The sequence below is a fragment of the Bubalus bubalis genome, chromosome 5 (genome assembly GCF_019923935.1).
Source record: "Bubalus bubalis isolate 160015118507 breed Murrah chromosome 5, NDDB_SH_1, whole genome shotgun sequence".
In the NCBI taxonomy this organism is placed as follows: Eukaryota; Metazoa; Chordata; class Mammalia; order Artiodactyla; family Bovidae; genus Bubalus; species Bubalus bubalis.
The window spans coordinates 128748447-128771265 of record NC_059161.1 but is presented as its reverse complement, the minus strand read 5'-3'; the positions used below and the strand labels follow the sequence as shown (position 1 = coordinate 128771265).

The 22819-nt window shown below is 56.2% G+C and overlaps 1 protein-coding gene across 8 annotated transcripts in view; it reads right to left on the bottom strand.

Annotated features, from left to right (window-relative positions):
* Nucleotides 1-22819, bottom strand: part of ANO1 (anoctamin 1) — a 188311-nt gene that overhangs the window by 70139 nt on the left and 95353 nt on the right. For all 8 annotated transcript variants that reach the window (XM_044943801.2, XM_044943800.2, XM_044943802.2 and 5 more), the window contains 3 exons: nt 19432-19764; nt 2255-2353; nt 1323-1474 (listed from right to left, as the gene is read on the bottom strand). In XM_044943801.2, the coding sequence (XP_044799736.2) occupies nt 1323-1474; nt 2255-2353; nt 19432-19764 (584 nt within the window). The remainder of the gene's footprint in view (nt 1-1322; nt 1475-2254; nt 2354-19431; nt 19765-22819) is intronic.

Genomic DNA, 22819 nt, shown 5'->3' with positions numbered 1-22819 from the left:
GGGTCATGGTGTGGGCGGGGGAGGTGATCCTAGCAGCAAATGTGGTCAGACCTCCCTCTTCAAGGACCCTTTTTCTTTTTGAGGACACCCTCAGGGGGCAATTTCACTTCTGCTTCAGTGATACCACGGCGATCACACTCTTGGATACTTGAACATTTGAGACAGTCTCACTGTAATTCCCAAATGGTTTCGGTCCTAAGGTCTTGGGCCACACAGATGTCTTAGGGCTAGAGGGCACAGGGACATGTCTGGAATGTATCACCCACTCCCCAACACAGTCAGGGTTGAGCTGGGGAGGACTACTCAGGGTGGGGGTGGCCCAGAGCCTGGAGGACAGCCAGGCCTGCGAGACAGGGTGTTGAGGGAGTCAGCCAGGGCAGAGCGGAGGGAGGCCGGGGCCTTATGGGCCGTGGAAGGCGGGTGTCTCCCTCTCATGCCTGGGGGCCTGGGCCCTGGTGCTGGAGGGGGAAGCTGGACTGGGGCACTTCCTCTCTCTCATGTCTGATCCCCAGCAGGACTGGGAAACAGCGATGAAGCATGTGGCCCCTGCCCTATGACTAACACTCGGGCCAGAGCAGAAGCTCCAGTTCTGAGCCGAGGCCCAGTTCTGTGGGTCCCATGGGACGAGGGGTGTCCAGGGGCCTCCTACTCCCCATAGCTTTGTCATCCTAACCCCACAGGATTCCCAGACTCCAAACTTTCTACTCCCACTCCCGCCCACACTCCAGCTCTGCCCAGTGAGGCCATGCAGCTGCCACTGACCCAGGTGGCTACGCCCCACTGCCCGTCAGGATTGGGGGAGGAGGGAAGGTTCCAGAAGAGGTGCAGCCCTGCCAGGCTGCCCCGTTAGTTGCAAGACCTGGGCCCCAGAACTCCGGCTGGGGGGCTGCTTTCCAATTCTCAGCTCCCAGAGCTCGGCAGACTTCAGGGGCTACAGTCAACCTTGCCCAGTTTCTCAGAACACATCCTGAGAGGGACGGAGTCAGGCAGGGGAGGGGCCCAGGCCTGCCCTCACTTGGGCCTGTGCTACTTTTCCTAAGTGTCACCCAGCAGAAGGAGAGATTTTTGTCCCCTTAATTCCTCAGTTGATAGTGACCTCAGAGGTTATTTCCAGGGCCCCTTCTGTGCTCAAGAACCACAAGCTCTTATGGGAATACACTCCAGGGGCTGAAGTGGCCACTTCTTTGGGTGGGGGAGGGATGGAGCATTCTGGTTGGTCTTGCAGACTGTGTCATTAGGGCAAGTCCAGCATGGGGTGGTGTCACCACACAGCAGGCCCCGCCCTCCTCGGGAAGGGGTGGGCAGGTGGGGCCCCCACTTACAGGTGCTGCTTCTCCCGGGAGAAGGGGTAGGAGAGCCTCTTGGTGGTCTGGGGCCTGTGCTCTGCCACCTTGGGCTGGATGGGGTCCGTGATCTTCTGGAGCACAGAGTTGATCTTCTTGAGGAGGCCGCGGGTCTCGCTGATGTGATATAGCTGCGGACCAGGCAGGGCAGGGGGGCGTGTCATCTGCTGAGCCCTGACCCTGGGCATCTCTTCTGAGCTGGTTGGGGAGGCAGCCCCTTCCCCCCTACCCCTCCTCCACCCCTGCCCCTGGAGCTGGCTGGCCTGGGAACAGGGGGTGGGGATGTGCCAGGATGCCTCCTCCACGCCTGGGGTTTTCTGAAAGCTGGGTTTCCTGAAAGCTCAGAGTTTCGGGAGATCCCAGCCAAAAGGGCAATTCTAGTACATTCCAGGGAACTTCCCCCAACTTTGGATTTGTTTAAAAAGAGGCAATTCAAAGGATGCTAGCAGATTTGAGAAGCTGGGAGCTGACATTCCTGAGAACAGCTTCCCTCTCCACGCTCACAAGTAAACCCTGAGGCCTCCCTGAGCTCCTGGTACACACGGGGTTCCCAGCTTGAAGTTGTTGGAGATCAAGAAGAAAAGCCCCAGCAAGACAGAAATTGTAATCATATAAAACGAGTCTGACGAACCAACTGAAATACTGAACACAGGGACAGTGGAGCAGGAAGTTTCCCCGTGTTTGTGTTTATGAGAAGTTCCCGGGCCCCTATGCCATCTCTGTGGGGCCCAGACTGTAACCTCTGCTCTCCCAGGGGACCCTGGAACCCTTCTGCCCTCCTGGAGTGGGGGCGGCTGAAGCTCCCCTGGGCTTTTTCCTAACAACCCGGACCCTCCCGATGTCGGTCTCCTGCCAGCTTCCCTGACACACAGACCCGGGGACCCCTTGGAAGCAGAAGCATCATCGCTGACCTTCTTTGTCGGCATCTTCAGCTTCAAAAACTCGGCTTCTCGGCACAGCACATTCCAGGGTGCATGGATTTTTACAAATCCAACCCCGTGAATTTTTGTCTAGAAAGAGGAGAGAGGGCCTCAGTCAGCATGGGCGGATGTTTGGGGCTGAAAACCATTTTTACCTTCAGGGCAACTACAGTTTACAAGATGGCAGCAGGTGGGGCTCCTTCTGCTCATCAACTCCCGGCTCCTCTGAGGATGCTCCCTTGCACCCTTAGAATCCCCTGCAGATGGCATAAGAAAGCTAGTGGTTGGGTGGGCCCCTGGCATCCAAGAATAATCCAGGAGTAATGACCGGCGGGGGAGGGGGGGCGGTGCCTGGAGGGAGGTCCTGACCCCACAATATCTGGGAGGTACTCGGGGGGAAGCTGAGGGCCCCCAAAACAGTCTGAGCCACGAAAGACCTTTCACATCCAAGACTCCAGGCCCTTCGACTGAGGGGGTGTATTCAGTGTCCCCAGGATCCGCAAGCAGGGCTGAGGAGCTGACAGTGAAGATGGTCCCCTCCAGGCACCTCTGTGGGTCAGGACACACCTCTGGCCGCACCCGGCCACCGCCTCACCCCCCAACCCCCCCGTCTGCCAGCTCCCCTGGGTCTGCACTGCCTTTATCCTAATGTGAGTGGGCTCGAGACCGGCCTGTGTGCAAGTCATCACCCTGACTAAGCTGCTGCGAACTTCCACAGTCACTTCTCTCTGGTCCAGCGCGTCTGAATGACACGATCAGGCAGCAGAGGGTCACTGAGTGCTGTTCAGCCAGGAAACACACAAGCTATGATAAGAACTTTGAGGACCGACTCCAGTGGAAACAGCCACCTCTCCCTGCCACCCCAGCCCAGCCCGGACCTGGCGCGTGATGGGCTGTTCCCTCCGCCCTCCTTGGCGCCGGGGGCCGCTGTGCCTGTACTTCTCCGCCCCTAGCCCACCAGGACGGCCGCTCCCGCCGTCCACTCACTGTGCGAGCGGGCGGGAGGGCGGGGGCCCCGCTCCAGGGCCATCTCATCGGTGTACGAGCTGACTGGTGGGGCCGGAGGCAGGCTGAGCCCACTGTGCCCGCCACCTCAGACAGTGATCCCAGTCCCAGGGTGGCCACCGCGCTCTCTGCTGCCTGTGGGCCTCTCTCTGCCGAGAGCCGGGCGACGACTTTGCTGGAGCGGCTGGCACTTCCTCAGACCTGGAAGCTTTCTGGTGCCACATCTTTCTGCCTGGGTGCAGTGGCAGCAAGGCAGGCTCGAGCTATGGCGGCCCCACTCAGTTACTGGCTGGCACCCCAACGGGCCCTTTCCCCAAGCAAGTGACCGTTAGTGAGTGACTGTCCACCAGCGACCGTTAGTGGTCCTGCTCAGCCATTGGTCAGTGCCACGATAAGCCCCGCCCCCAAGCCAGTGATCATTAGTGATCTTGCTCAGCCATTGGTCAGTGCCATGATAAGCCCCGCCCCCAAGCCAGTGATCATTAGTGATCTTGCTCAGCCATTGGTCAGTGCCACGATAAGCCCCGCCCCCAAGCCAGTGATCATTAGTGATCTTGCTCAGCCATTGGTCAGTGCCATAGTGGCCCCACTCCCTCCCTCTTATATATAAACGGAGCCCGAATTTGGACTGAGGAAAGATGGTTTTTTGAGACACAAGTCTGGCGTTCTCAGTTTACTAGCTTTCTGGTTAAAGTCGTTACTCCTTGTTCCAGCAACTCATCATTTATTGGCCTGTCCTGTGGCGAGCAGAACAAGCCTGGGCTCGGTAACGCAATGAGCTTGATGGGGAAGTCAGGACCACTGCTCCCTTCAGGGATGGGGACACTGAGGTCTGGAGAGATGAAGTCACCGCCTAGGTTCCTCAGAAAATTAAAACGAGAGCCACCATCTGACCCAGCCATCTCGCTTCTTGGTAGCCAGCCCAAGACAATGACATCAGGATCTCGGAGAGACAAGCGCACTCCCACATTCTCTGCAGCCTTACTCAGGACAGCCAAGATACAGAGACGTCTAAGTGTCGTTCAGTGGGTGAGCAGATCAGGAAGGTGTGGTAGATAGATAGAGTGGGGGTATTATTCAGCCATATAAAGAAGGCAATCCCGCCATTTGTGACAACATAGACAAACCTGGAGGATAGTCTGCTCAGTGAAACTAGTCAGACAGAGCGACGAGTATTGTATGGTATCACTTATGTGTAGAATCAATAAAAGCCAATTTCACAGGCGTGGAGTAGAGCAGTGGTTGCCAGGCGCTGGGTCAGGGGGATGGGGAGATGTAGGTGAGAGGGACCAACTTTCAATTATAAGATCAAGTTCTGAGGACCTAACGAACAGCAGGGTGATCATAGTTAATAATATGGTATTGTGTACTTGAAAGGTGTTGAGAGACCAAAGCATCCTCACCACACACATGCATGTACACACACACACACACACACACAGAGTTAACTGTGTGAGGCGATGCATATGTTGGGCAATCATTCCATGACATCTATGGGCATCAAGTCATCACAATGTAGACTTGAAATACAAACTGTATCTATCAATGATTCCTTAGTGAGGCTGGGGGTCTAAAATCAGGGCCTGGCACCTTGTAGCTGGTGGGTGTGGGAACCCGGGTTCACGTGCAGGCTGCACACACTCTTAATCACAGGTGAGACCTGAAGCGACCTAGCAACTCTCTATTTTTCTTTTTCTGTTTTTCTCTGTTCCCCTTGCCATTTGTGTTTAACAGATTCCCAGTATCAATAAGCAGCATCAATGTAGCAATAATGTTTCCCCGTCTAAGGTGGGCGCATGTAACACCAGCAGACTCCCCAGTTGCCCTGAGATAACTGGGGTGCTGCATCACAACAAAAAGCAAAGAAACACGACATTCCCCGAGACAGAGCTGCCCCATGGCAGTGGGGACTATGGTCCACCAGACTTCCCAAGGGGACCCCCAGGGACTTAGAGCCCATGCTGGGCCCCCCAGCTTGAGGCCACACTTGCCTTTCCACCATTCTGGGGGTCCTGGCAGAAGAAAGCCAGGCCACGGAAGGGGGATGGTGCGGCCGGCCCGTGGACTCAGGGCAGGACTGACTTGGGTCTGTGCTGGGCTCCATGCCCAGTCACCACCCTCGGAGTGTACAAAGCTCTTGGGATCACTGTAGGTATTTGGCAAAAAGCAATGGAGCCAAAGTCACTTAGGATGGTTTTTAAGAAAAAATCCTCAGTGGGCCAAACACATTCACTCAGCGCCAGCCTCGGCCCCTGAAATGCAGACTCCTGGTCATCTGTGGCTGTGCCCGCGGCCAGGGCAAGGGGAGCCTCCCAGACACCGGGTGCCACATGGGGTTCTTCCCCTACTTTGAGTGAAAGGCTGCACCCTCCTGGATGAACCCAGCTCTCCCCTCCACCTCTGATGCTGAGGCCCCCACGCCTCCCATGACCCGAGGATCCAGCCTCTCCCGGGGCCTCTGTGTCACTGCACAGGTCTTGTCCATACGGTACCAGCAGGCGGGGTGAGTCAGTCCTGTGCGGAGCCTCCCAGCTCGCCGGCCTCGCTGCCCACATCCGGGCTATGCAGGAGCACAGTGTGTCCGCCGAACGAGTGGATGAGGGCCGCTAACAATGACGGTGATGATGACAAGGAGGAGGAGGAGGTGAAGGGCGCTGAGATCCAAGTGTCAGTCCTGATTCAGGCATCTGTGCGTATTAACTCATTTAACCTCATGACAAGGTTGTGTGTCTCTGTGCGTGGGGCGGGGGGCCAGTCCTGCCACTGTTCTCACCTTGGAGCCAGCAAGTTCACTCTCAGTGTCCAGGGGCGGCTGCAGCCACTGGCTACAGACTGGACAGCTTTAACACGAATTCATTCTCCCCCAGTTCTGGAGTCAGAAACCTGTGATCAAGGTGTGGGCAGGGCTGAGCTCCCTCCAGAGGCTCCAGGGGAGGGTCCCTCTGGCCTGGTTCAGCCCCTGGGGGACCCCAGGCCTCCCTGGGCTTGTGGCCACCTCACCCCGACCTCTGCGTCCATCTGCACAAACCTTCTCCTCTGGGTGGCTCTGTGCCTCAGATCACCCTCTCTTCTCGTCCAAGGACACCCGTCATTGGATTTAGGGTCCACATGCATCCTGGGTGTTCTGGTGCAGAGGTCAGTAATTTACTTCCATCTGCCAAGAACTTTCATCGGACTAAGGTCACCTTTGCAGGCTGCAGGAGGATGGACAGCTTTTGGGGTCACCACACAGCCCACCATACTTGTCATGAAGCCACAGGGAAGAGCCTCAGTGGGCTTGGTGCAGGGAGCTTCGAAGAAGCAGGGCTCCAGGAGCTCAGTCCTGAGGCTGCCTCAAGAAGACAGTTAGGATCAGGACACTCGGGCACAGGGACCAGATGGGCAGGGCTCGGAGGTGTGCTGGTGGGCGTGGGGCTTGCCTGCAGCGAGCCTAGACCTGACACGACGGCCCAGGGCTGAGGGACACAGCGCCTGGGTTTGGGAATGGACACATCCCAGCACAGACTAGGGGAGGCAGGCCTGGGGGCTCAGGCCAGAGGAGTCCAGGTCTTCCTGCTGCCCTCAAGGGGCAGGTCAGATGGGCACAGGAGGAGCCGTGGTTTCGGCGACCTGGGTCAGAGTCCCGGTCTGCTGCTGTGTTGTGTCTGGTGAGTGACTCAGCCCACCTTTTGCTCCTCTGCGAATCTTTGCCATACGTGACTTGCTTCACAGCTGGGGGGAGTTCTTGGTGCTCTCAGCACCCCTGCCCAACCCCGTGGCTGGGGCCATGCCGCCTCTCCACGACCTTGAGGCCGCTAAGACCACCCCTGCACAGACTCTCTTTGCCAAGAAGCTGTAAGCCGCTTCCCCTACCCTAGGAAGCCCTGGGGCACCGAGACCCAAGAGGCAGGAACGCCTCCAGCCTGGGGGCTCCCGGGTGTGGGGCTGACCACAGGGGGTGCTGTGACGTATCTGTTGGTGGCCCCATAGGGCCAACCCCGTCTTTCCTGTTACAGCCCAGGTTTATTTCTGTGCGCTCTGCTCAGCCGCACGCAAAGACCCAAAATATATTCCTCCGAGTCCGTGGAGATTTCTCTAGACGGTGGTCAAGAAGTGCCCGGGCCGGCATCCCTGGGAAAACACGCTCTGCTGTTTACGTGAGCGACAGGGTCCCTCCCAGAAAAACATCTGGCAGGATTGGGAAAGGGTCGTGGGACTCATTGGACAAGGACACATATGGGATGTTTTAAACCTTGGTGCCCAGCCTGACAGCAGTCTGCTCCCGGTGGGAAGAAACCATGAGACGTTGCCTCCCCTCTCCCAGCCGGATGGCCCAGAGCAGTGGCTTCTGTCCAGACTGGCTCCTTGGGTGGAGAGTCTGGGGGCCACAGAACCCCGGGGGCCTTTGTGTGGGCATGGGCAAGGCCAAGGGGCTCGAGGAGGGGACGGGGTCAGGGCCCTTGCAATGGACTGCCACCAAATGCTGGACGAAGACAAGAAATACAATAAGAAAACAAATGCCACACCTTAAAGTTGCTAAAGAGCCAAGAAGGCCCAGAAAAGTGACCGGGACTGTGCCGTCCAGGTTGGGGAGGGGAGGGGGAGGCTCGCCCAGTACAGACTGAACAGGGTTAAACCTCCATTCCCGGCTCAACTCTCAGAAACGGAGACCTCACCACAGTCACTCCTGGCATTTCCCTTTTAGAAGGAAGAAGGGAATCAGAACAAGGGGGGGATTCTTGGTGGTCGGGGATCCCTGGTGGTCGAGGATGCCAAGGGCCCCTCTTCGTCCCCACGGCTGCCTGAGCCTGCGTGTGGATGTCAGAGTCACCCATCTCCGCTGAAGGACGGGCTCTGAGGTTGTTGGAAGGTTGGCCTCAGCAAGGCCAAGCGTGGGGTCCCTAGATGCCCCCAGAGGGCTCCTGGGCAGCACACCTCCCCAGCCCACCCTGACCCCATAGCTGCCGCCCACTCCAGAGGGCCCATCACTGCCCTCAGGGAATTAGGGGGTGCCAAGTGCTCAGGCCCGAGGGTGGTGGGGGCGCCTCCACGGCTTCCTGTGTGTGCACCCCTCCCCGGCTCACGGTCCAGAGCTGTGGGGAGCGTGTGTGCACGGCAGGGACACACAGGACGGCTCCCGGGCACCGCCGGGCCAGGAAGCCCCAGAGCCCCAGTGGGAGGCCTGGGCCTGACGTTTGACCACCACTGGGCCTGGTCAACTTGCCCCTCTCTGTGCCCTTGGCTTACTCAGCTCCAAGGATAACACCACCACCCGGAGGGCCTCTGATGCCAGGGCTGCTCTGCAGGAGGGGGTCGTGTTCTCCTCGAATGTGTTCAAGGCACGTGATGCCTGGTCAGTCCCTAATGACTGGGTGCATTCTTGGCAGCCCTGGTGCCTGCCTGCTCTTCCTGTTGGCACCAGGGTCCCACGTAGGTGTGAGCTGGAAGGCTGGTTCCAGGCTGGGTCTGTCTGCTTAGCTGACTGACGTGCCCCTGGGAGGGAGAGCGCCTGGCATGGCCTCATCTCCTCCTTCTTCTGATTGGTGCCAGGACCACCCTCCTTCTAGTTCACAGAGTGGGAAGACAGGGGCCCTTACTGGGTCATCTGAAAGTGTCATCTCACAGGAGCCTGGCTTGATGATATTTGCTGAGTGATCCAAGTGGGCTGGGGGGACAGTCCCTGCTGAGCTCCTACTGTGTGCTGGCCGAGGATGCTCCTGTGGTCCTTCCCCGACCTCTGGCAGCATCCCTGGTTTCACTTTAATACTTATGGACAAGGGGGCAGGCTTGCCCGCCACTGGGGGCTGACCCTGACTTGCTCACGCCCGCCCTCCTGGACGGCTCCCGGAGGCGACAGGAGAGTGCTCAGTCCCTGAGCAAGGGTCTGCAGGAAGGCATTTCTGCACCGTGGTTCCTGCTGACCACGTTTGCACTGCTCAGGAGGAGCTGTTGTGGTCACTCGGGCTCGGTCACATGGTGTGCTGGCACAAGCATGCCTTCTACACATCCTGGACATGGTACCCTCGACTGTCTCCAGTGAGCCAGGACCCAGAACGCGGTCTCTGAGGGAGCTGGGGCTGCAGGCCTGGCTGGGGCGGATTTACCCCTCAGCCCTCGTCATAGGGTCTGGCTCCCAAGGCCTGGCTTGTTGAAGGAATAAAAGACACGTATTCATTCACAGTCCTGCTCTGATGATGGGTGGGTAGGTTACTCAGATTCACACTCTCATGGAAAACAATTAAAAAAAAAAAAGAAGACCCAGAGAGTAACTGCCCAAGATGGGGAGTCTAACAGAAGACCCCTCCCTCCCCATGGACCTGGACTCCCAGGAGACGACACTTTCAGTTGACCCAGAAAGGGCCTCCCTCCTCCAGCCCCAGGAATTACAAAGAAGATGGTGTTGGTGTGGAGCAGGAGAAGGAGCAGGTGAGGACCCCAGTGGGTCTAGCCATGTCAGCCCATGACCTTGGTTCAGGGTGGTCCTATCCAAAACGTCCTCAGATGAGTGGAGAATGCAAGTGCCAAGGCTTTCTGGATAAGGGCACCTTCTTCCTGGGCTTGGGAACTGCCCCATGGGTTACGTAAGGGTGGTGGCCAGTGGGGAAAAGTGCCAGGCCCACCAGGATGCAAGACAGCTGGAGGAGAACCAGCAGAAGTGACCCCCTCAGCTTTGGGATTCTGAGAGGATTAGATGGATAATAAATCCAATAAATCAGCTAAGCTCACCTCGTTTAGAGAAATAAACCTCAAGATAGAAAGGTCCTGCAAAGGACAGGAAACTATTAAAGAAAATGACACAGCCAACTTGGAAAAGAACCAAACAGAACTTGCAGAAATAAAAAAAGTGTCATAACGAGAAGTGAAAATACAACAGACACGTTTGAAGACCCTTGACCTCTTCAGGAAAGGGAGACGCATGGGCACAGAGCAGGGGCATGCTGATAATGTAGGCAGCCCCCTGCCCAGCCCCCTGCTCTCCAGGAAGAAAAGCCGACGCTGATCTGTAGCCGCATCATTTGCCAGTTTCCACGGCGTAAACACTCCCGCCGTGGCCTGATTCATGCACCAAAGGGTTAACACCCAGCTGGCAGAATTCCCGATGAGCCAGAAAGAGCTGATTCTGGCACACAGCAGGCCTAGAGACGTAGGAGAACATCAGAACCACAGCCAGAGGGGCACAGACTTCAGCCTGACGACCTGGAGCCTGGGCAGAGCTGTCCTTGGGGAACTTTAAAGACAAGACTCTTAAAACATCCAGAATTCACTTTATAACAAGTATGCTTCCACAAAACCAAGAGAGGCCTAAAGGAAGCCAGGTAGGGTATATAAAAGCCTCAGCACTTAAGACTCAAGAGACATAAAAACTTTCCAGCCAAATAAATGAATGTGTAATGGTGGAATTATGAATAGAGATATGAGCAGCTTCAAGACTAGACAATGGCCCCTGACACCTCACTGTAGGACAGGCTCATGGTATAGGCACTTAACTTAGAGGTAGGAGTGAGATGGGGCTGAAGACCACATTTTATTGTTCAGTCACTAAGTCACGTCTGACTGAGACCCCCATGGACTGCAGCACACCAGGCTTCCCTGTCCTTCACCATTTCCCAGAGCTTGCTCAAGTCAGTGATGCCATCCAACCATCTCATCCTCTGCTGTCCCCTTCTCCTCCTGCCTTCAATCTTTCCCAGCATCAGGTTCTTTTCCAATGAGTCAGTTCTTAGCGTCAGTGGCCAAAGTATTGGAGTTCAGCTTCAGCATCAGTCCTTCCAATGAATATTCAGGGTTGATTTCCTAGAGGATTGACTGGTTTGATGTCCTTGCAGTCCAAGGGACTCTCAAAAGTCTTCTCCAGCACCGCAGTTCAAAAGCATCAATTCTTTGGTGCTCAGCCCTCTATAGTCCCATTCTCGCGGTTCAGGGTGAAGAGTTGACGTGAGGACCCAGCACCCAGGTTCAAGTGCTGGCTCTGCCCCCGTCGGACCCGCGGCCTCGATCTCCTTGCCCCACGTCTCAGAGCCTCAGTTCGTTCCCTCTGTAAAGGGATCTGACCCCTGCGACCACAAGGTGGGTCAGGGTGTGCCCACACAGGGTGGGGTGGGGATGGGGGTTTGCGTCCAGGTTGACAAGTCCCCGAGAACATCTGTTGCTCCACTGTCCTTACATACGGGGTTGTTGAAATTAGACTTCAGGTGCTTCAAAGTGGAGAACCCCCACCCCAATGTCCAGGCCATGAGGAGACACCCCCCCAGCCCCACTCCATGCTCATCACCGCGTTTAGCCAACTGTCTCGAACACCAGTTCATGCCCACAAGGCCTCAGCTGGAAACTGCAAGAAACACGCCCTTCTCCCCTGTCCTGTGTCCACGGCAACCCTGCCCACCTCCCGGGAGGACGGATGTGCCATCACCTCCATTCTACAGATGGAAAAACTGAGGTCCCGAGTGGGGAAACCACTTGCCTGAGGCTGCTCAGCCCCCAGGAAGTGGCTGGGCTGGGTCTGGACCTGCACGCATGGCCTCAGAGGGTTTGGGCGGGGTCTGAGCCTCCCTGGGAGCTCAGGTACCCTCACCATGGCCTGACCGTGCGTCCTGGAGTCTGGTGTGGAGGTGGCTCCCATCCTCCTGCAGGCAGCTCCTCGCTTGCTCTTCAAAAAACAACATCCACAAAGACGGGAAACAGATGCTGCCGCAGCCCACACCAGCTCTGGGGAGGAACGAGGAGAAACGCGAGCCCGCCAGCCCGGGGGTGCGGCGGCGAGCCCTGAACGGCAGCTTGAAAGCAAACCGACCCCATAGGGGTCACGTGTCTGCAGCCTTAACAATTCTGCCAAAGCCGGAGTCAAGTTCAACATCAGGGCAGTGCGGGCCTCGGTCACCCCCAGTACTCAGTCGGGATTTTACTGTGTGGCCTTCTCGGCAATGACCACTGGACATAAATAATGCCCTGGCTTTGAGGTTGGACTTAAAAAATGCTGATGGGTTTCAGTTACAAGGAAACATACTGGCCCACAAGCTGCTCTTGTCCGTTTCCTGGGAACCCTGGCTGCTGACCCCAACGCCACCGGAGGGACAGAGGAGTGGGGGGTGGGCGGAAGAGGCACTCCTGCAGAAGGAAGGCCTGGGTCACGTGCCTCCGGGACCTTTCCCCCACCATTTCCATCCTGTCTGCTGCCCCAGGGGTCTCTGACATGACACCCCTCCTGTACCCTCATGTGTGAAACTGACTTCAGGGGCCGTCTTCTGGATCAAGGCATCAGATCCTGATTTGACAACCAGGGCCCCTCTTGTGGGTGGCTGGGGAAATAATTTTTAAGCTGAGTTCCTCTGGGCCCACAGTGCCTGGGGGAGGGTTGGGGGCAAGTGGGTCACCTGTGATCACAGCCAGTCGGCCAGGCTCAGCCTCCATTCGTCCTATACACGAAGTTATGAGTGCGTTCCTTCTAGACCCACCACTCCCCACTCCACTGGGTTCCTGGCCAGGGGCACCCAGTGTGTGTATGCGGGTCTCTGTCTGGGGTACCCCCGGGGCACTGGACAGGGGATCGGGGACTTGCGTGGACAGTGGAGGGGGAGGGTCCTTCCTTGGGGAAGTTTCTGACGGCTCCTGGGGATACAGGTCTGCACACTCCTCACGCCTCAAAGCATGGACCAGGAGGAGAAGTGCAGTGCGGGGCCCACCTAGACCTGCTGAGTCAGAGCCTGCATCCTGATGACCTCAGGGGGTTCTGTGCACACCCCGGGACTCTGCACTGAGGCATCCAAGCCAAGGCTTGGTCCCCGCCAGACCATCTGTCCTGCTCAGCCCTCCAACCATGAGCCGTGCCTCCCCACCCATGGCTGCAGCTCGAGGGGTCCTGCATGAGCTTCCCCTACTCCTGGGATAACCGCTCATGTGCAAAGGCTCAGCTTTGAGGCAGGGTGAATGGTGCCCTCCAAAAGAGACACCCACATCCCAACTCCCCATATTTGCGAGGGGGGCTTTATTTGGAAATGGGGTCTTTGCAGATGAAATCAAGTTAGATAAGGTTACAGTGGATTAGGTGGGCCTTATGCAGAATGATGGGTGTCTTTAAAAGAAGAGGAGAAACACAGAGAGGAGGAGGCCATGTGAGGAGGAGGCTGAGGCTGGGGAGACATGGCCACAAACCCAGGAACACCTGGAGCCCCAGAAACTGGAAGAGCTGGGAGCGACGCTCCCCCAGAGCCTGGCGGTGGGGGGCCTGGTCCTGCTGACACCTTGCCTTTAGACTTCTGGCCCCCAGAACTGGGAGAGAATCAATTAGTATTGTTTGAAGCTCCCCGCAGTCTGTGGTCATGGGTATCAGAAGCCCCACCAGGGACCTTCAATGTTCTGTGTCTCTAAGATCCAGCCCCTCACTGCGCCCTCAGCCAGGCCAGTCTTCCCCCGTCATGACGGGATGTCTTCTCAACAATAAACCTCCTGACTCGGGAGAAAGGCTCACGCCACACACAGGGGCCCCGTCTGTATGGGGCTCGAAGCCCGCGTTGCCCCAGAGTGGCTCAGCCTCACACACCCGCCAGCCCTGGGGGAGCAAAGGGGGTCACACACCTCTGCCCCCCTGTGACCTGCACACCCTGCCCGGTCACAACTGCAGACGACCGGGCCAGCAGACACCTCGGGGTGGGGGGTTCTTGCTCATCTGCCCCTACTCCTCTTGCATTACTGTCCTTCTGCATCCCCCCATCCCTGCTCCTGGGCTTCCCTTGGGCTTCCCCTGTGGCTGAGCTGGTAAAGAATCCGCCTGCAATGCGGGAGACCGGGTTTGATCCCTGCATTGGGAAGATCCCCTGGAGAAGGGAGAGGCTACTCTCTCCAGTATTCTGGCCTGGAGAATTCCATGGACTGTATAGTTCATGGGGCTGCAAAGAGTCGGACACGACTGAATGGCTTGCATTTCATTCATCCCTGCCCCTGGTCCAGCCTGTCCAGCTGGCCCTCCATGTTGGGGCCTGGGGGACATTGTTGACATTTCGGTTGTATTTAGGAATGCTTCAGGATATCAAATACCAGCAACGCCAAGGCTGAGAAATCCCACTTTAAGACTCTTCATCGTTTGGGGGTCATTGTTGGAGTATCCGATGGAGTCCATGGATTTCTTTCTCCCCCGGGGAAGCGCGCATAAGCCCCAGTTTTGTTTCACAGTGGGCAAGGGTGCGTGGCCGGGCTCTCTCCAAGGCTATCTTGTTCCCCAAACCCTCTCACTTCTTGTAATCAGAGCACACCCGGGAATGAGTCATCCCGGGCGTCTCCGCTAATCGCACTGGCGTGGACCCGCGCACACCCCGCACGCCGCCTCCTCCCGGCGGCCCCTGAATAGACTCTGGTCTCAGCAGGTGAAGGCAACAGGCTGCCTGGGGCCTGACTCATCTCAGGGGGAAACTCGGGGTTGCAGGGGCCGTGGAAAAGTCGGTTATGATCTGAAGACACCACAGGAAGATGGTTCACGCTCAGCTTCAGCTGCTTTGAAATCTTGAACGGTTGAGTTTACACCACAGGAACATTTTCATCAAAAAGGGCCCAATCAGGGACTTCCCCGGGGGTCCAGGGGCTAACACTCTGCCTTCCAATGCAGGGAGTGTGGGTTCAATCCCTGGTTGGGGAACTAAGATCCCGCATGCCGCGAGGTGTGGCCCAGAGTTTTTTGTTTTTTTTTTTTTAAAGGTCCAATCAACTGCTGAAACCCTTTTAAGGCTATAGAACCAAATTATCACTGAGACTTGGGGTCACCGTGACCTTGTGATTTGTATTAATAATAAGAAATACATTTTTGGTATTTGTCCCCTGGTCCTGGCACAGAGCTCCTAAAACTCTGGGAATTTCCTAAGTGGGGAGACCAGTCAAGGTGTCTCTTGTTAGGTGAATGAGGTGACTTTCCAAAGGCGGGGGTGGGGGGACTGCTTGCCAGGGGAACCAACCACATGGTTAGAGGACTGGAACTTCCAGTCCCTCCCTGCCACCATGTCTGGGAAAGTGAGAAGGGCTTCTGGTTGAAGCAATCACCAACAGCAAGTGATTTAATCAATTGTACTTGTGTGATGAATCCTCCATAAAATCCCCCAAAATGGGGTCTGGACAGCTTCTGGTTTGGTGAATACATGCAGATTTGGGGAAAGCGGGGCTCGGAGAGTGTGAAGTTCCATGCCTCTCCCCCACACACACTGTCCTGTGCATCCCCTTCCATCTGCTGTTCCTGAGTTTATTACCTTTTACAATAAAGCTGTGATCTAGTAGGCAACATGTTTCTCTGAGTTCTGTGAGCCACTCTACAAATTAATAGAACCCAAAGTCGTTAGAACCTCTGAAGGGTAGCCAATGGGTCAGAGCGCAGGTGACCATCTGGGCTTGCAAATGATGGCTGGAGTCGGGGGAGGGTCTTGTAGGGCTGGGCCTTTAACCTGTGGGGTCTGGCACTACCCCCAGATAGGCAGTGTCCACACTGAGTTACGTTGCAGGACCCCCAGCTGGTATCAGAGAAGTGCTGGGTGGTGCTAGGGAAACAACACACGCATAAAGGAATTGGGGGAAGAATCCTTGCCACTTATTGGAACAACTCGCTCTTTTCTGGTGGCCATAACCAATGTTTGTATGTTTGCTGTTTATTTCAAAGTCAACAAGTTTTTAAAAAGATATGTGTGGCAAAGAATTTGATTGGACTTGGAAAGGTTCTTCTTTCTCCTTTGTGAGCATGGCCATTCCATTTTCATATGAGCAATAATGATATATGACTGACTATTCATATCACCAGTGAGAATTTCCCGAGTGCCAGGCTCTAAGTTAAGTACTTTAGGATAAACCAGTGATGTAATGGCTTGTTTCCCAGGTGGCTCAGCAGAAAAGAACCTGCCAGCCAATGTAAGAGATGAAGGAGACCTGAATTCAATCCCTGGGTCGGCAAGATCACCTGGAGGAGGAAATGGCAACCCATTTCAGTATCCTTGCCTGAAAAATTCCACGGATAGAGGAGCCTGGGGGCTACAGTCAACAGGGCTACAAAGAGCTGGACATGAACGAGCACCTGAACGTGCCCACAGCCATGTAAATACTCCTGTATCTCTGACACATGGGGAAGCTTCGTCGTCGTTGTTCTTCAGCCATCAGATTTTGTCTGATTCTTTGTGACCCCGTGGACTGCATCACGCCAGGCTTCCCTGTCCATTATCATCTCCCAGATCTTGCTCAAACTCATGTCTATTGAGTTGGTGATGCCATCCAACCATCTCATCCTCTGTCGTCCCCTTCTCCTCCTGTCCTCAGTCTTTCCCAGCATCAGGGTCTTTTCCAATGAGTTGGCTCTTTGCATCAGGAGGCCAAAGTACTGGAGCTTCAGCTTCAGCATCAGTCCTTCCAATGAGTATTCAGGGTTGACTGCCTTTAGGAATGACTGGTTTGATCTCCTTACTGTCCAAGGGACTCTTAAGAGTCTTCTCCAGTACCACAATCTGAAAGCATCAGTTCTTTGGTGCTCAGCCTTCTTTGTGGTTCATCTCTCACATCCGTACATGATTAATGGAAAAACCATAGCTTTGACTGTACAGATCTTTGTTGGCAAAGTGATGTCTCTGCTTTTTAACGCGTTGTCTAGGTTTGTCATAGCTTTCCTTCCAAGGAGCAAGCGTCTTTTAATTTCATGGCTGCAGTCACCATCCACAGCGATTTTGGAAATAAAATCTGTCACTGTTTCCACTTTTTCCCCATCTACCATTTATTTGCCATGAAATGATGGGACCAGATGCTATGATCTTAGTTTTCTGATTGCTGAGTTTTAAGCTAGCTTTCTCACTATCCTCTTTCACCCTCATCAAGAGGCTCTTTAGTTCCTCTTCACTTTTTGCCATTAGAGAGGTATCATCTGCCTATCTGAGGTTATTGGTATTTCTCCTGGAAATCTTGATTTTAGCTTGGGATTCATCTAGCCTGGCATTTGGCATGACATACTCTGCATATAAGTTAAATAAGCAGGGTGACAATATGCAGCCTTGACGAACTCCTTTTTTCATTTTGAACCAGTCTGTTGTTTCATATCCAGTTCTGACTGTTGCTTCTTGACCTGCATGCAGATTTCTCAGGAGACAGGTAAAGTGTTCCTATCTCTTTAAGAATTTTCCACAGTTTGTTGTGATCCACACAGTCAAAGGCTTTAGCGTAGTCAATGAAGCAGAAGTAGATGTTTTTCTAGGATTTCCTTGCTTTCTCTATGATCCAAGAGATGTTGCCATTTGATTTCTGGTTCCTCTGCCTTTTCTAAATCCAGCTTGTACATCTGGAAGTTCTCAGTTCATATACCACTGAAGCCCAGCTTGAAGGATTTTGAGCATTACCTTGCTAGTATGTGAAATGAGTGCAACGGTACCATTGTCTGAAGCTTTATGCCTTGAGAAGGACAGGCAGAAGGTCTGGTATCTGGCAAGGAGGGTGTGAATTATTGGACCCTGGGGTAGGGGGTTCTTTCAAACTTGAGATTTTAAAGTGGTAGTTAGGAAAGAGTGGCAGAGACAGACAATGAATCCCCAGTGAACAGACAAGGCACCCATCACACCGCGCCCAAGATCACAGTTCCAGGGACAGGCTCCACCACCAGCCTCCCTCTGGCCTCTCCTGCCTCTGACGGAGGCCACTGGTTCCTCCAGTTATAAAGGACACGCTGAAATCAAGCCTCTATAGTAGCCACATTGTTCCAGCAAAAGGTCCCGGGGCTGGCTGGGTGGGACTGGGAAAAGCCAGCGTGAATGACTGTCCTCTCTCCCGAGCGGCCCCAGCTCAGGTCTAAGCCAAAGCGGGACAGAAAACACCGAAGGACCAGCGTATGCCTGTCTGCGGCTGCTGCCTTCAGAATCAGAGAGACAGGCTCTCGGCAACCCGGTCAGAATCCATCCTTTGCATCCTGACCATCAGAACGTTTTAGGTCCCTCACATCCTCACGGCTCCAGTAGGAACCAACCCTACAGCTGAACTCACCGAGACCTTCCAGGTAACCAAAGCCCCACCAGAGGGGTGGTCCCTGCTGAGCACAAGAGGCCTCGACCTCGGGGTCAAGGTGGAACGAGGGCCGTTAAGCATGCTTGGTTGCTTTCATTCGAAAGTAGCATCAACATATGAGAGTGTTCATACCCGCTCCCCGGTCACTAGCTTTCTAGTCTGAGTACCGCGAAAACCTTCTCGTCACCAGACCCAAAGCGTTCACCGTTTAAGGATTGGGTGGTGAAAGTGAAAGTGAAAGAGGGGCTTCCCTGGTGGCTCAGAAAGTAAAGCGTCTGCCCGCAATGCGGGAGACCCAGGTTCGATCACTGGGTCGGGAAGATCCCCTGGAGAAGGAAATGGCAACCCACTCCAGTATTCTTGCCTGGAAAATCCCACGGACAGAAGAGCCTGGTAGGTTACGGTCACAATAAAATAGCAAACTAACAGCACCTTCTATTTGGAACATTCTCCATAGACTCACGGCTCCCTAAGTCAGCCTGCTGACTACGTTCTCTGCTCTGAACATGCTGTAAAGACTTGGTCTGCTTCTTGGTTAACCTGCACAGTGACAGTTCCTCAGGCTGGGGCCTGACCCCCTAGTGTTCACGGAAGGAGGGCCCCCACCCCCTCATGCACAGAGAGGTAAGCAGACGGTGCGGAGCGCCAGCAAGTCCGCCGAGAAGCTGAGGGGGCCAATGGATGGTCCCCAGGGTCACCAAGGCCGTCCCTGCACACTGCCGCACTTTCTGCAGGCCAGGTGAGCTGACCTTCTGCTTTGCCCGGCAAACGTCCCCTGAGAAAGACTCTCCGGCTTTGCCAAGGAGGGGAGCTCCGGAAACCAGTGTGATGGTCACCAAGTTCAGCGCACCAGGGCCCCAGGGGGATCAGCCTGGCCAACCTCCTCACTCGACAAGTTGAGAAACCGAGGCCCTGAGAAGCCGAAGTCGAGCTCTGGGGAGGCTCCCGGGGGAGCTTTGTCCTCTGCCCAGCGTCCCAGGGGAGGACCTGACCCGAGCAAGAAATGACCCCACTGGTTAGGGCGGAGAAGCCCAGCCCCTCCTCTGCGGCAGCGGTGGGGGCGTGTGCGGGTCTGGGCTCTCTCCACTCAACCAGGAGGGTGTCAGCACTGCCCCTTGCTGCGAGCAGCTGAAGGCGGCCGCCGTCCCGCCCGCCCCCGCCCGTCCAGGAGCGGGGACACTTACATCCTCGTCCCGCTCCAGCTCCAGGCCGGCCTCCACCAGGTTGCCCTCGTACTCCTCCCGGCGGAAGCGCTTGTCATCTTCGTGGTAGTCCAGTGGCGGCTCGGGCTCGCCCGCGCCCAGGGGACCCGCCTTCCCAGGCAGGGGCTGGTCCTGCCGGGCGCTGCGGGCGGCCGGGCCCGCGTCGCCGTGCTGGGCCCTCCTGGCCAGCGTCCTGCCACCCGAGGCCCTCTTGTGATGGTACACCAGGACATAGTCCACCTTGCGCTTGCCGTCGCGGAAGTACAGGCCGTACTTGCACTCGGCGTCCGGGTCCACGGACAAGGAGTTCAGCAGCTGTGGGGAGGAGACAACCGCTGCCGTCAGCGGCTCTGGAATGGGCCTGCAGAGGGGAGCGCCTGGCCCAGCCACCGGCCACCCCGCCCACCCTCTCCACTGCCGCCCTCTGATGGCAGGGGCCCAGATGCCTGAGCACACTGCAGAAGGCCCTGCCTTCCAGGGCCTGGCATTCAGGAGGAGCCGTCCCTGCTCACAGCACGTGCAGATGCCAACCTCGGATGCTCTCATGCAAGGGCATCCCGGCTCTGTGGAGAAGGGGGGTGGGCTGCCTGGGGAGGACCAGTGGCTCAAACAGGGTGTGGAATCTGCAGCGCCAACCTCTCAGGGGTGCTCCTCTCACATAGGGTCCCGGGTGGAGTGGAGCAGACCGCATCTGCTCGTCGTGACTCTGATGGCCAGTGAGCCTGGTGACGGCGTGTCGAGGTGACCGCCGGCCTGTTACAGCCCTCACCTAGCCTGGCTCTGCCACTAATGAGCCGTGCAGTCAGGGGCCGGGCACCTGCTGTGTTAGATGGGGTTTTCCCAGATCGACTCTCAGACCCTGAGTCGAGAATTTGGGTTCAGCGGGTGGTCTCAGGGGCCAGAGCGAGGGCAGAGGTGGTAGAGGTGGCATCAGGGGTGGGGGGAGCTGCACACGCAGTCCTGCCTCAGTTTCCCCCTCTGCCTGTCCAGGGGGCCTAGGAGATGGAGCCTGGGGGCAGGGCTCAAAGTCCAGGCACCCCCATGGGCACCATAGTGCATGGCTTCCATAGAAATCACACCCGGCTCTCAAACTCCCGCAGGAGTCAGATGGTTGTCGAGGGTCTTAGGTTCCCCAGCAAGCTGGTCTCGGAAATAAAAGAAAATAAAATCACTCCAGGAAGAGGCCTTACTTTGCACCATTCAGAGTCCTCGGAGCTGGGCTGGGGCTAAGAAGCCGGGTCCACGGCCCATGCCAGGAGGGCTGGAGGGCTGGGGGGCGGAAGGAGGTCCATTTCCCCTCCCCCAGCCAAGGACAGAGACCATGGATCACCCCAGCATCTTTGGTGGGTCATGGCGGACAGGCGGGAAAAAGTTGTTCACCTCCATCTGTCGGGGAAACTGAGGCCTGGTGAGGGGCGCCTGAGGAGACAGTGCAGGCGGGCTGAGTCCAGCCTGGAGTCCTGGCTGCACCCAGGGACCCCCACCCAGAAGCACCAGGGACTGGGGTGACACTCCTTCCCAGCACAGCTGCACCCTCTCATGCAGTCCCTGCTCGAAGGCCACTAGAATCAGAGTTACTGGATCTGGAGGAAGGGGGGGCTCTGGCGAGTGAAGCGGTCAGCCTTTGCTGCCCTTGCTGACCCCTCATGGGCTGCTCCACTGGACGCTGTGAGTGTCCGTGCAGCCGCCCAGCTGAGCCACGGTGCCAAGCCCCCTGCTCCCAGAACCACAGGGAAGGGTAAGGTCAGGGTGGAGGGGGGTTGGGGGCAATGAGAGCCCTCAGGTACATCCAGGCTTGGTCCCTCTCCAGCTATGAGCCCTGGGGGACACTCTTCCTGCTCTGTGCTTCGGTTTCCAGCTCTGTAAAATGGGTGGATAACAGAAGCTTCCCTCACCAGCAGGCGGGAGGACTCGCTGAGTTAAAAGCTCCGGGTCTGGGTGGACCCTCCCTCTAACTCTTGGGACAGGCACCCGGAGGCCGTCCCATCTCCCAGCCCTTCATCCCGGTGCCGACGGCAGGCGCTCATTCCCCTGGATATCCCAAGAGGGGCAGAGAAATTCACTGTCACAGAGAGCTGGCAGAGAAGGGGTTCCTTCTCCTTGCAAAGGGGGTGGGCAGAAAAGCCAGAAGGCCGCCCAGGGCAGGTTGAAGACACTGGCCAGTGCTCAGGAATGAAGTTGCTGCCGGCAGGCAGGGTGAGCACGCGGGAGGCGGTCAGAGCCAGGTGGACACACAGGCTCCAGGCAGGGCTGAAGGGCACACCGCCTGCTGCCAGCATCCTGGGCACATAAGACTCCCAGCGTCTCTACGGGGGTTCCTCCTTATTTTCCAAACGGGCAACTCAGATCTCCTGAGCTGACCCAGGGGCCGTGTGCGGCGCCCGAGGGCGGGAGTGCTCATCCTGGTCTCCTGCCTGCGCCATCCTCCCCAGTCTCCTCCCCCACCTCCCCCCATGGGAGTCAGGACGCCCCATCCCCTCCTCCCTGTCTTTTTAAATGCTCAGCATTAAGCGCTCAGTTCTGGAATGAATGTATGTGTGTGTGAGTGAATGACACAGGCATGGGTTTTGCACACTGCTACTGGTAGGGGCCACCAGATCAAGCATATGGAAGCTGGGACCCAGCCAGACCAGAGTTTAGACACCACACCCCACTCCCGAGCTCTAAGACTCAGTTTTTCCATCTGCAAAATGGGGACAAAAACATCTCCTTGACTGAGGTCGTGGGATGCTTGTGAGGACCGAGTGTGATGGGAGAACTGAATGGATTTTGAAGATGAACCCCTGAGCTGCTCCAGAAAGAAAAGTGAAAGTGTTAGTTGCTCGGTCATGGCTAACTCTTTGAGACCCCAGGACTGTAGCTGGCCAGACCCCTCTGTCCATGGGGATTCTCCAGGCAAGAATACTGGAGTGGAAGGCCATTCCCTTCTCCAGGGAATCTTCCTGACCCAGGGATTGAACTTGGGTCTCCTGCATTGCAGGCAGATTCTTTACCCTCTGAGTCACCAGGGAAGTCCAAGGAAGGTAGAAAGATGGCTCCTTGAGGTGACAGGAGAAGAGGGCAGGGGCCAAAGTTCCCCTTCACATTAGGTGTGCCCTGACCCAAGCACCATGAACAGGGAGAGGGCAGTCTACCTGCCTCTCCAGACTTCCTCTACCCGCCTCTCCAAACTCTTAGAAAAGGACAGAGGAAGAGAGTGGAGCCCTGAGTCCACGCCTTGGTTGCTGCACTGGGGGCCCATGTATTCTTTCTTTATATTTATTTTTTTATTGCAGTATAGCTGATCTACAAGACTGTGTTAATTTCTGCTGTACAGCAAAGTGATCCAGTTATACATATATACAGTCTTTTTGCAAAATATTATTTTCCA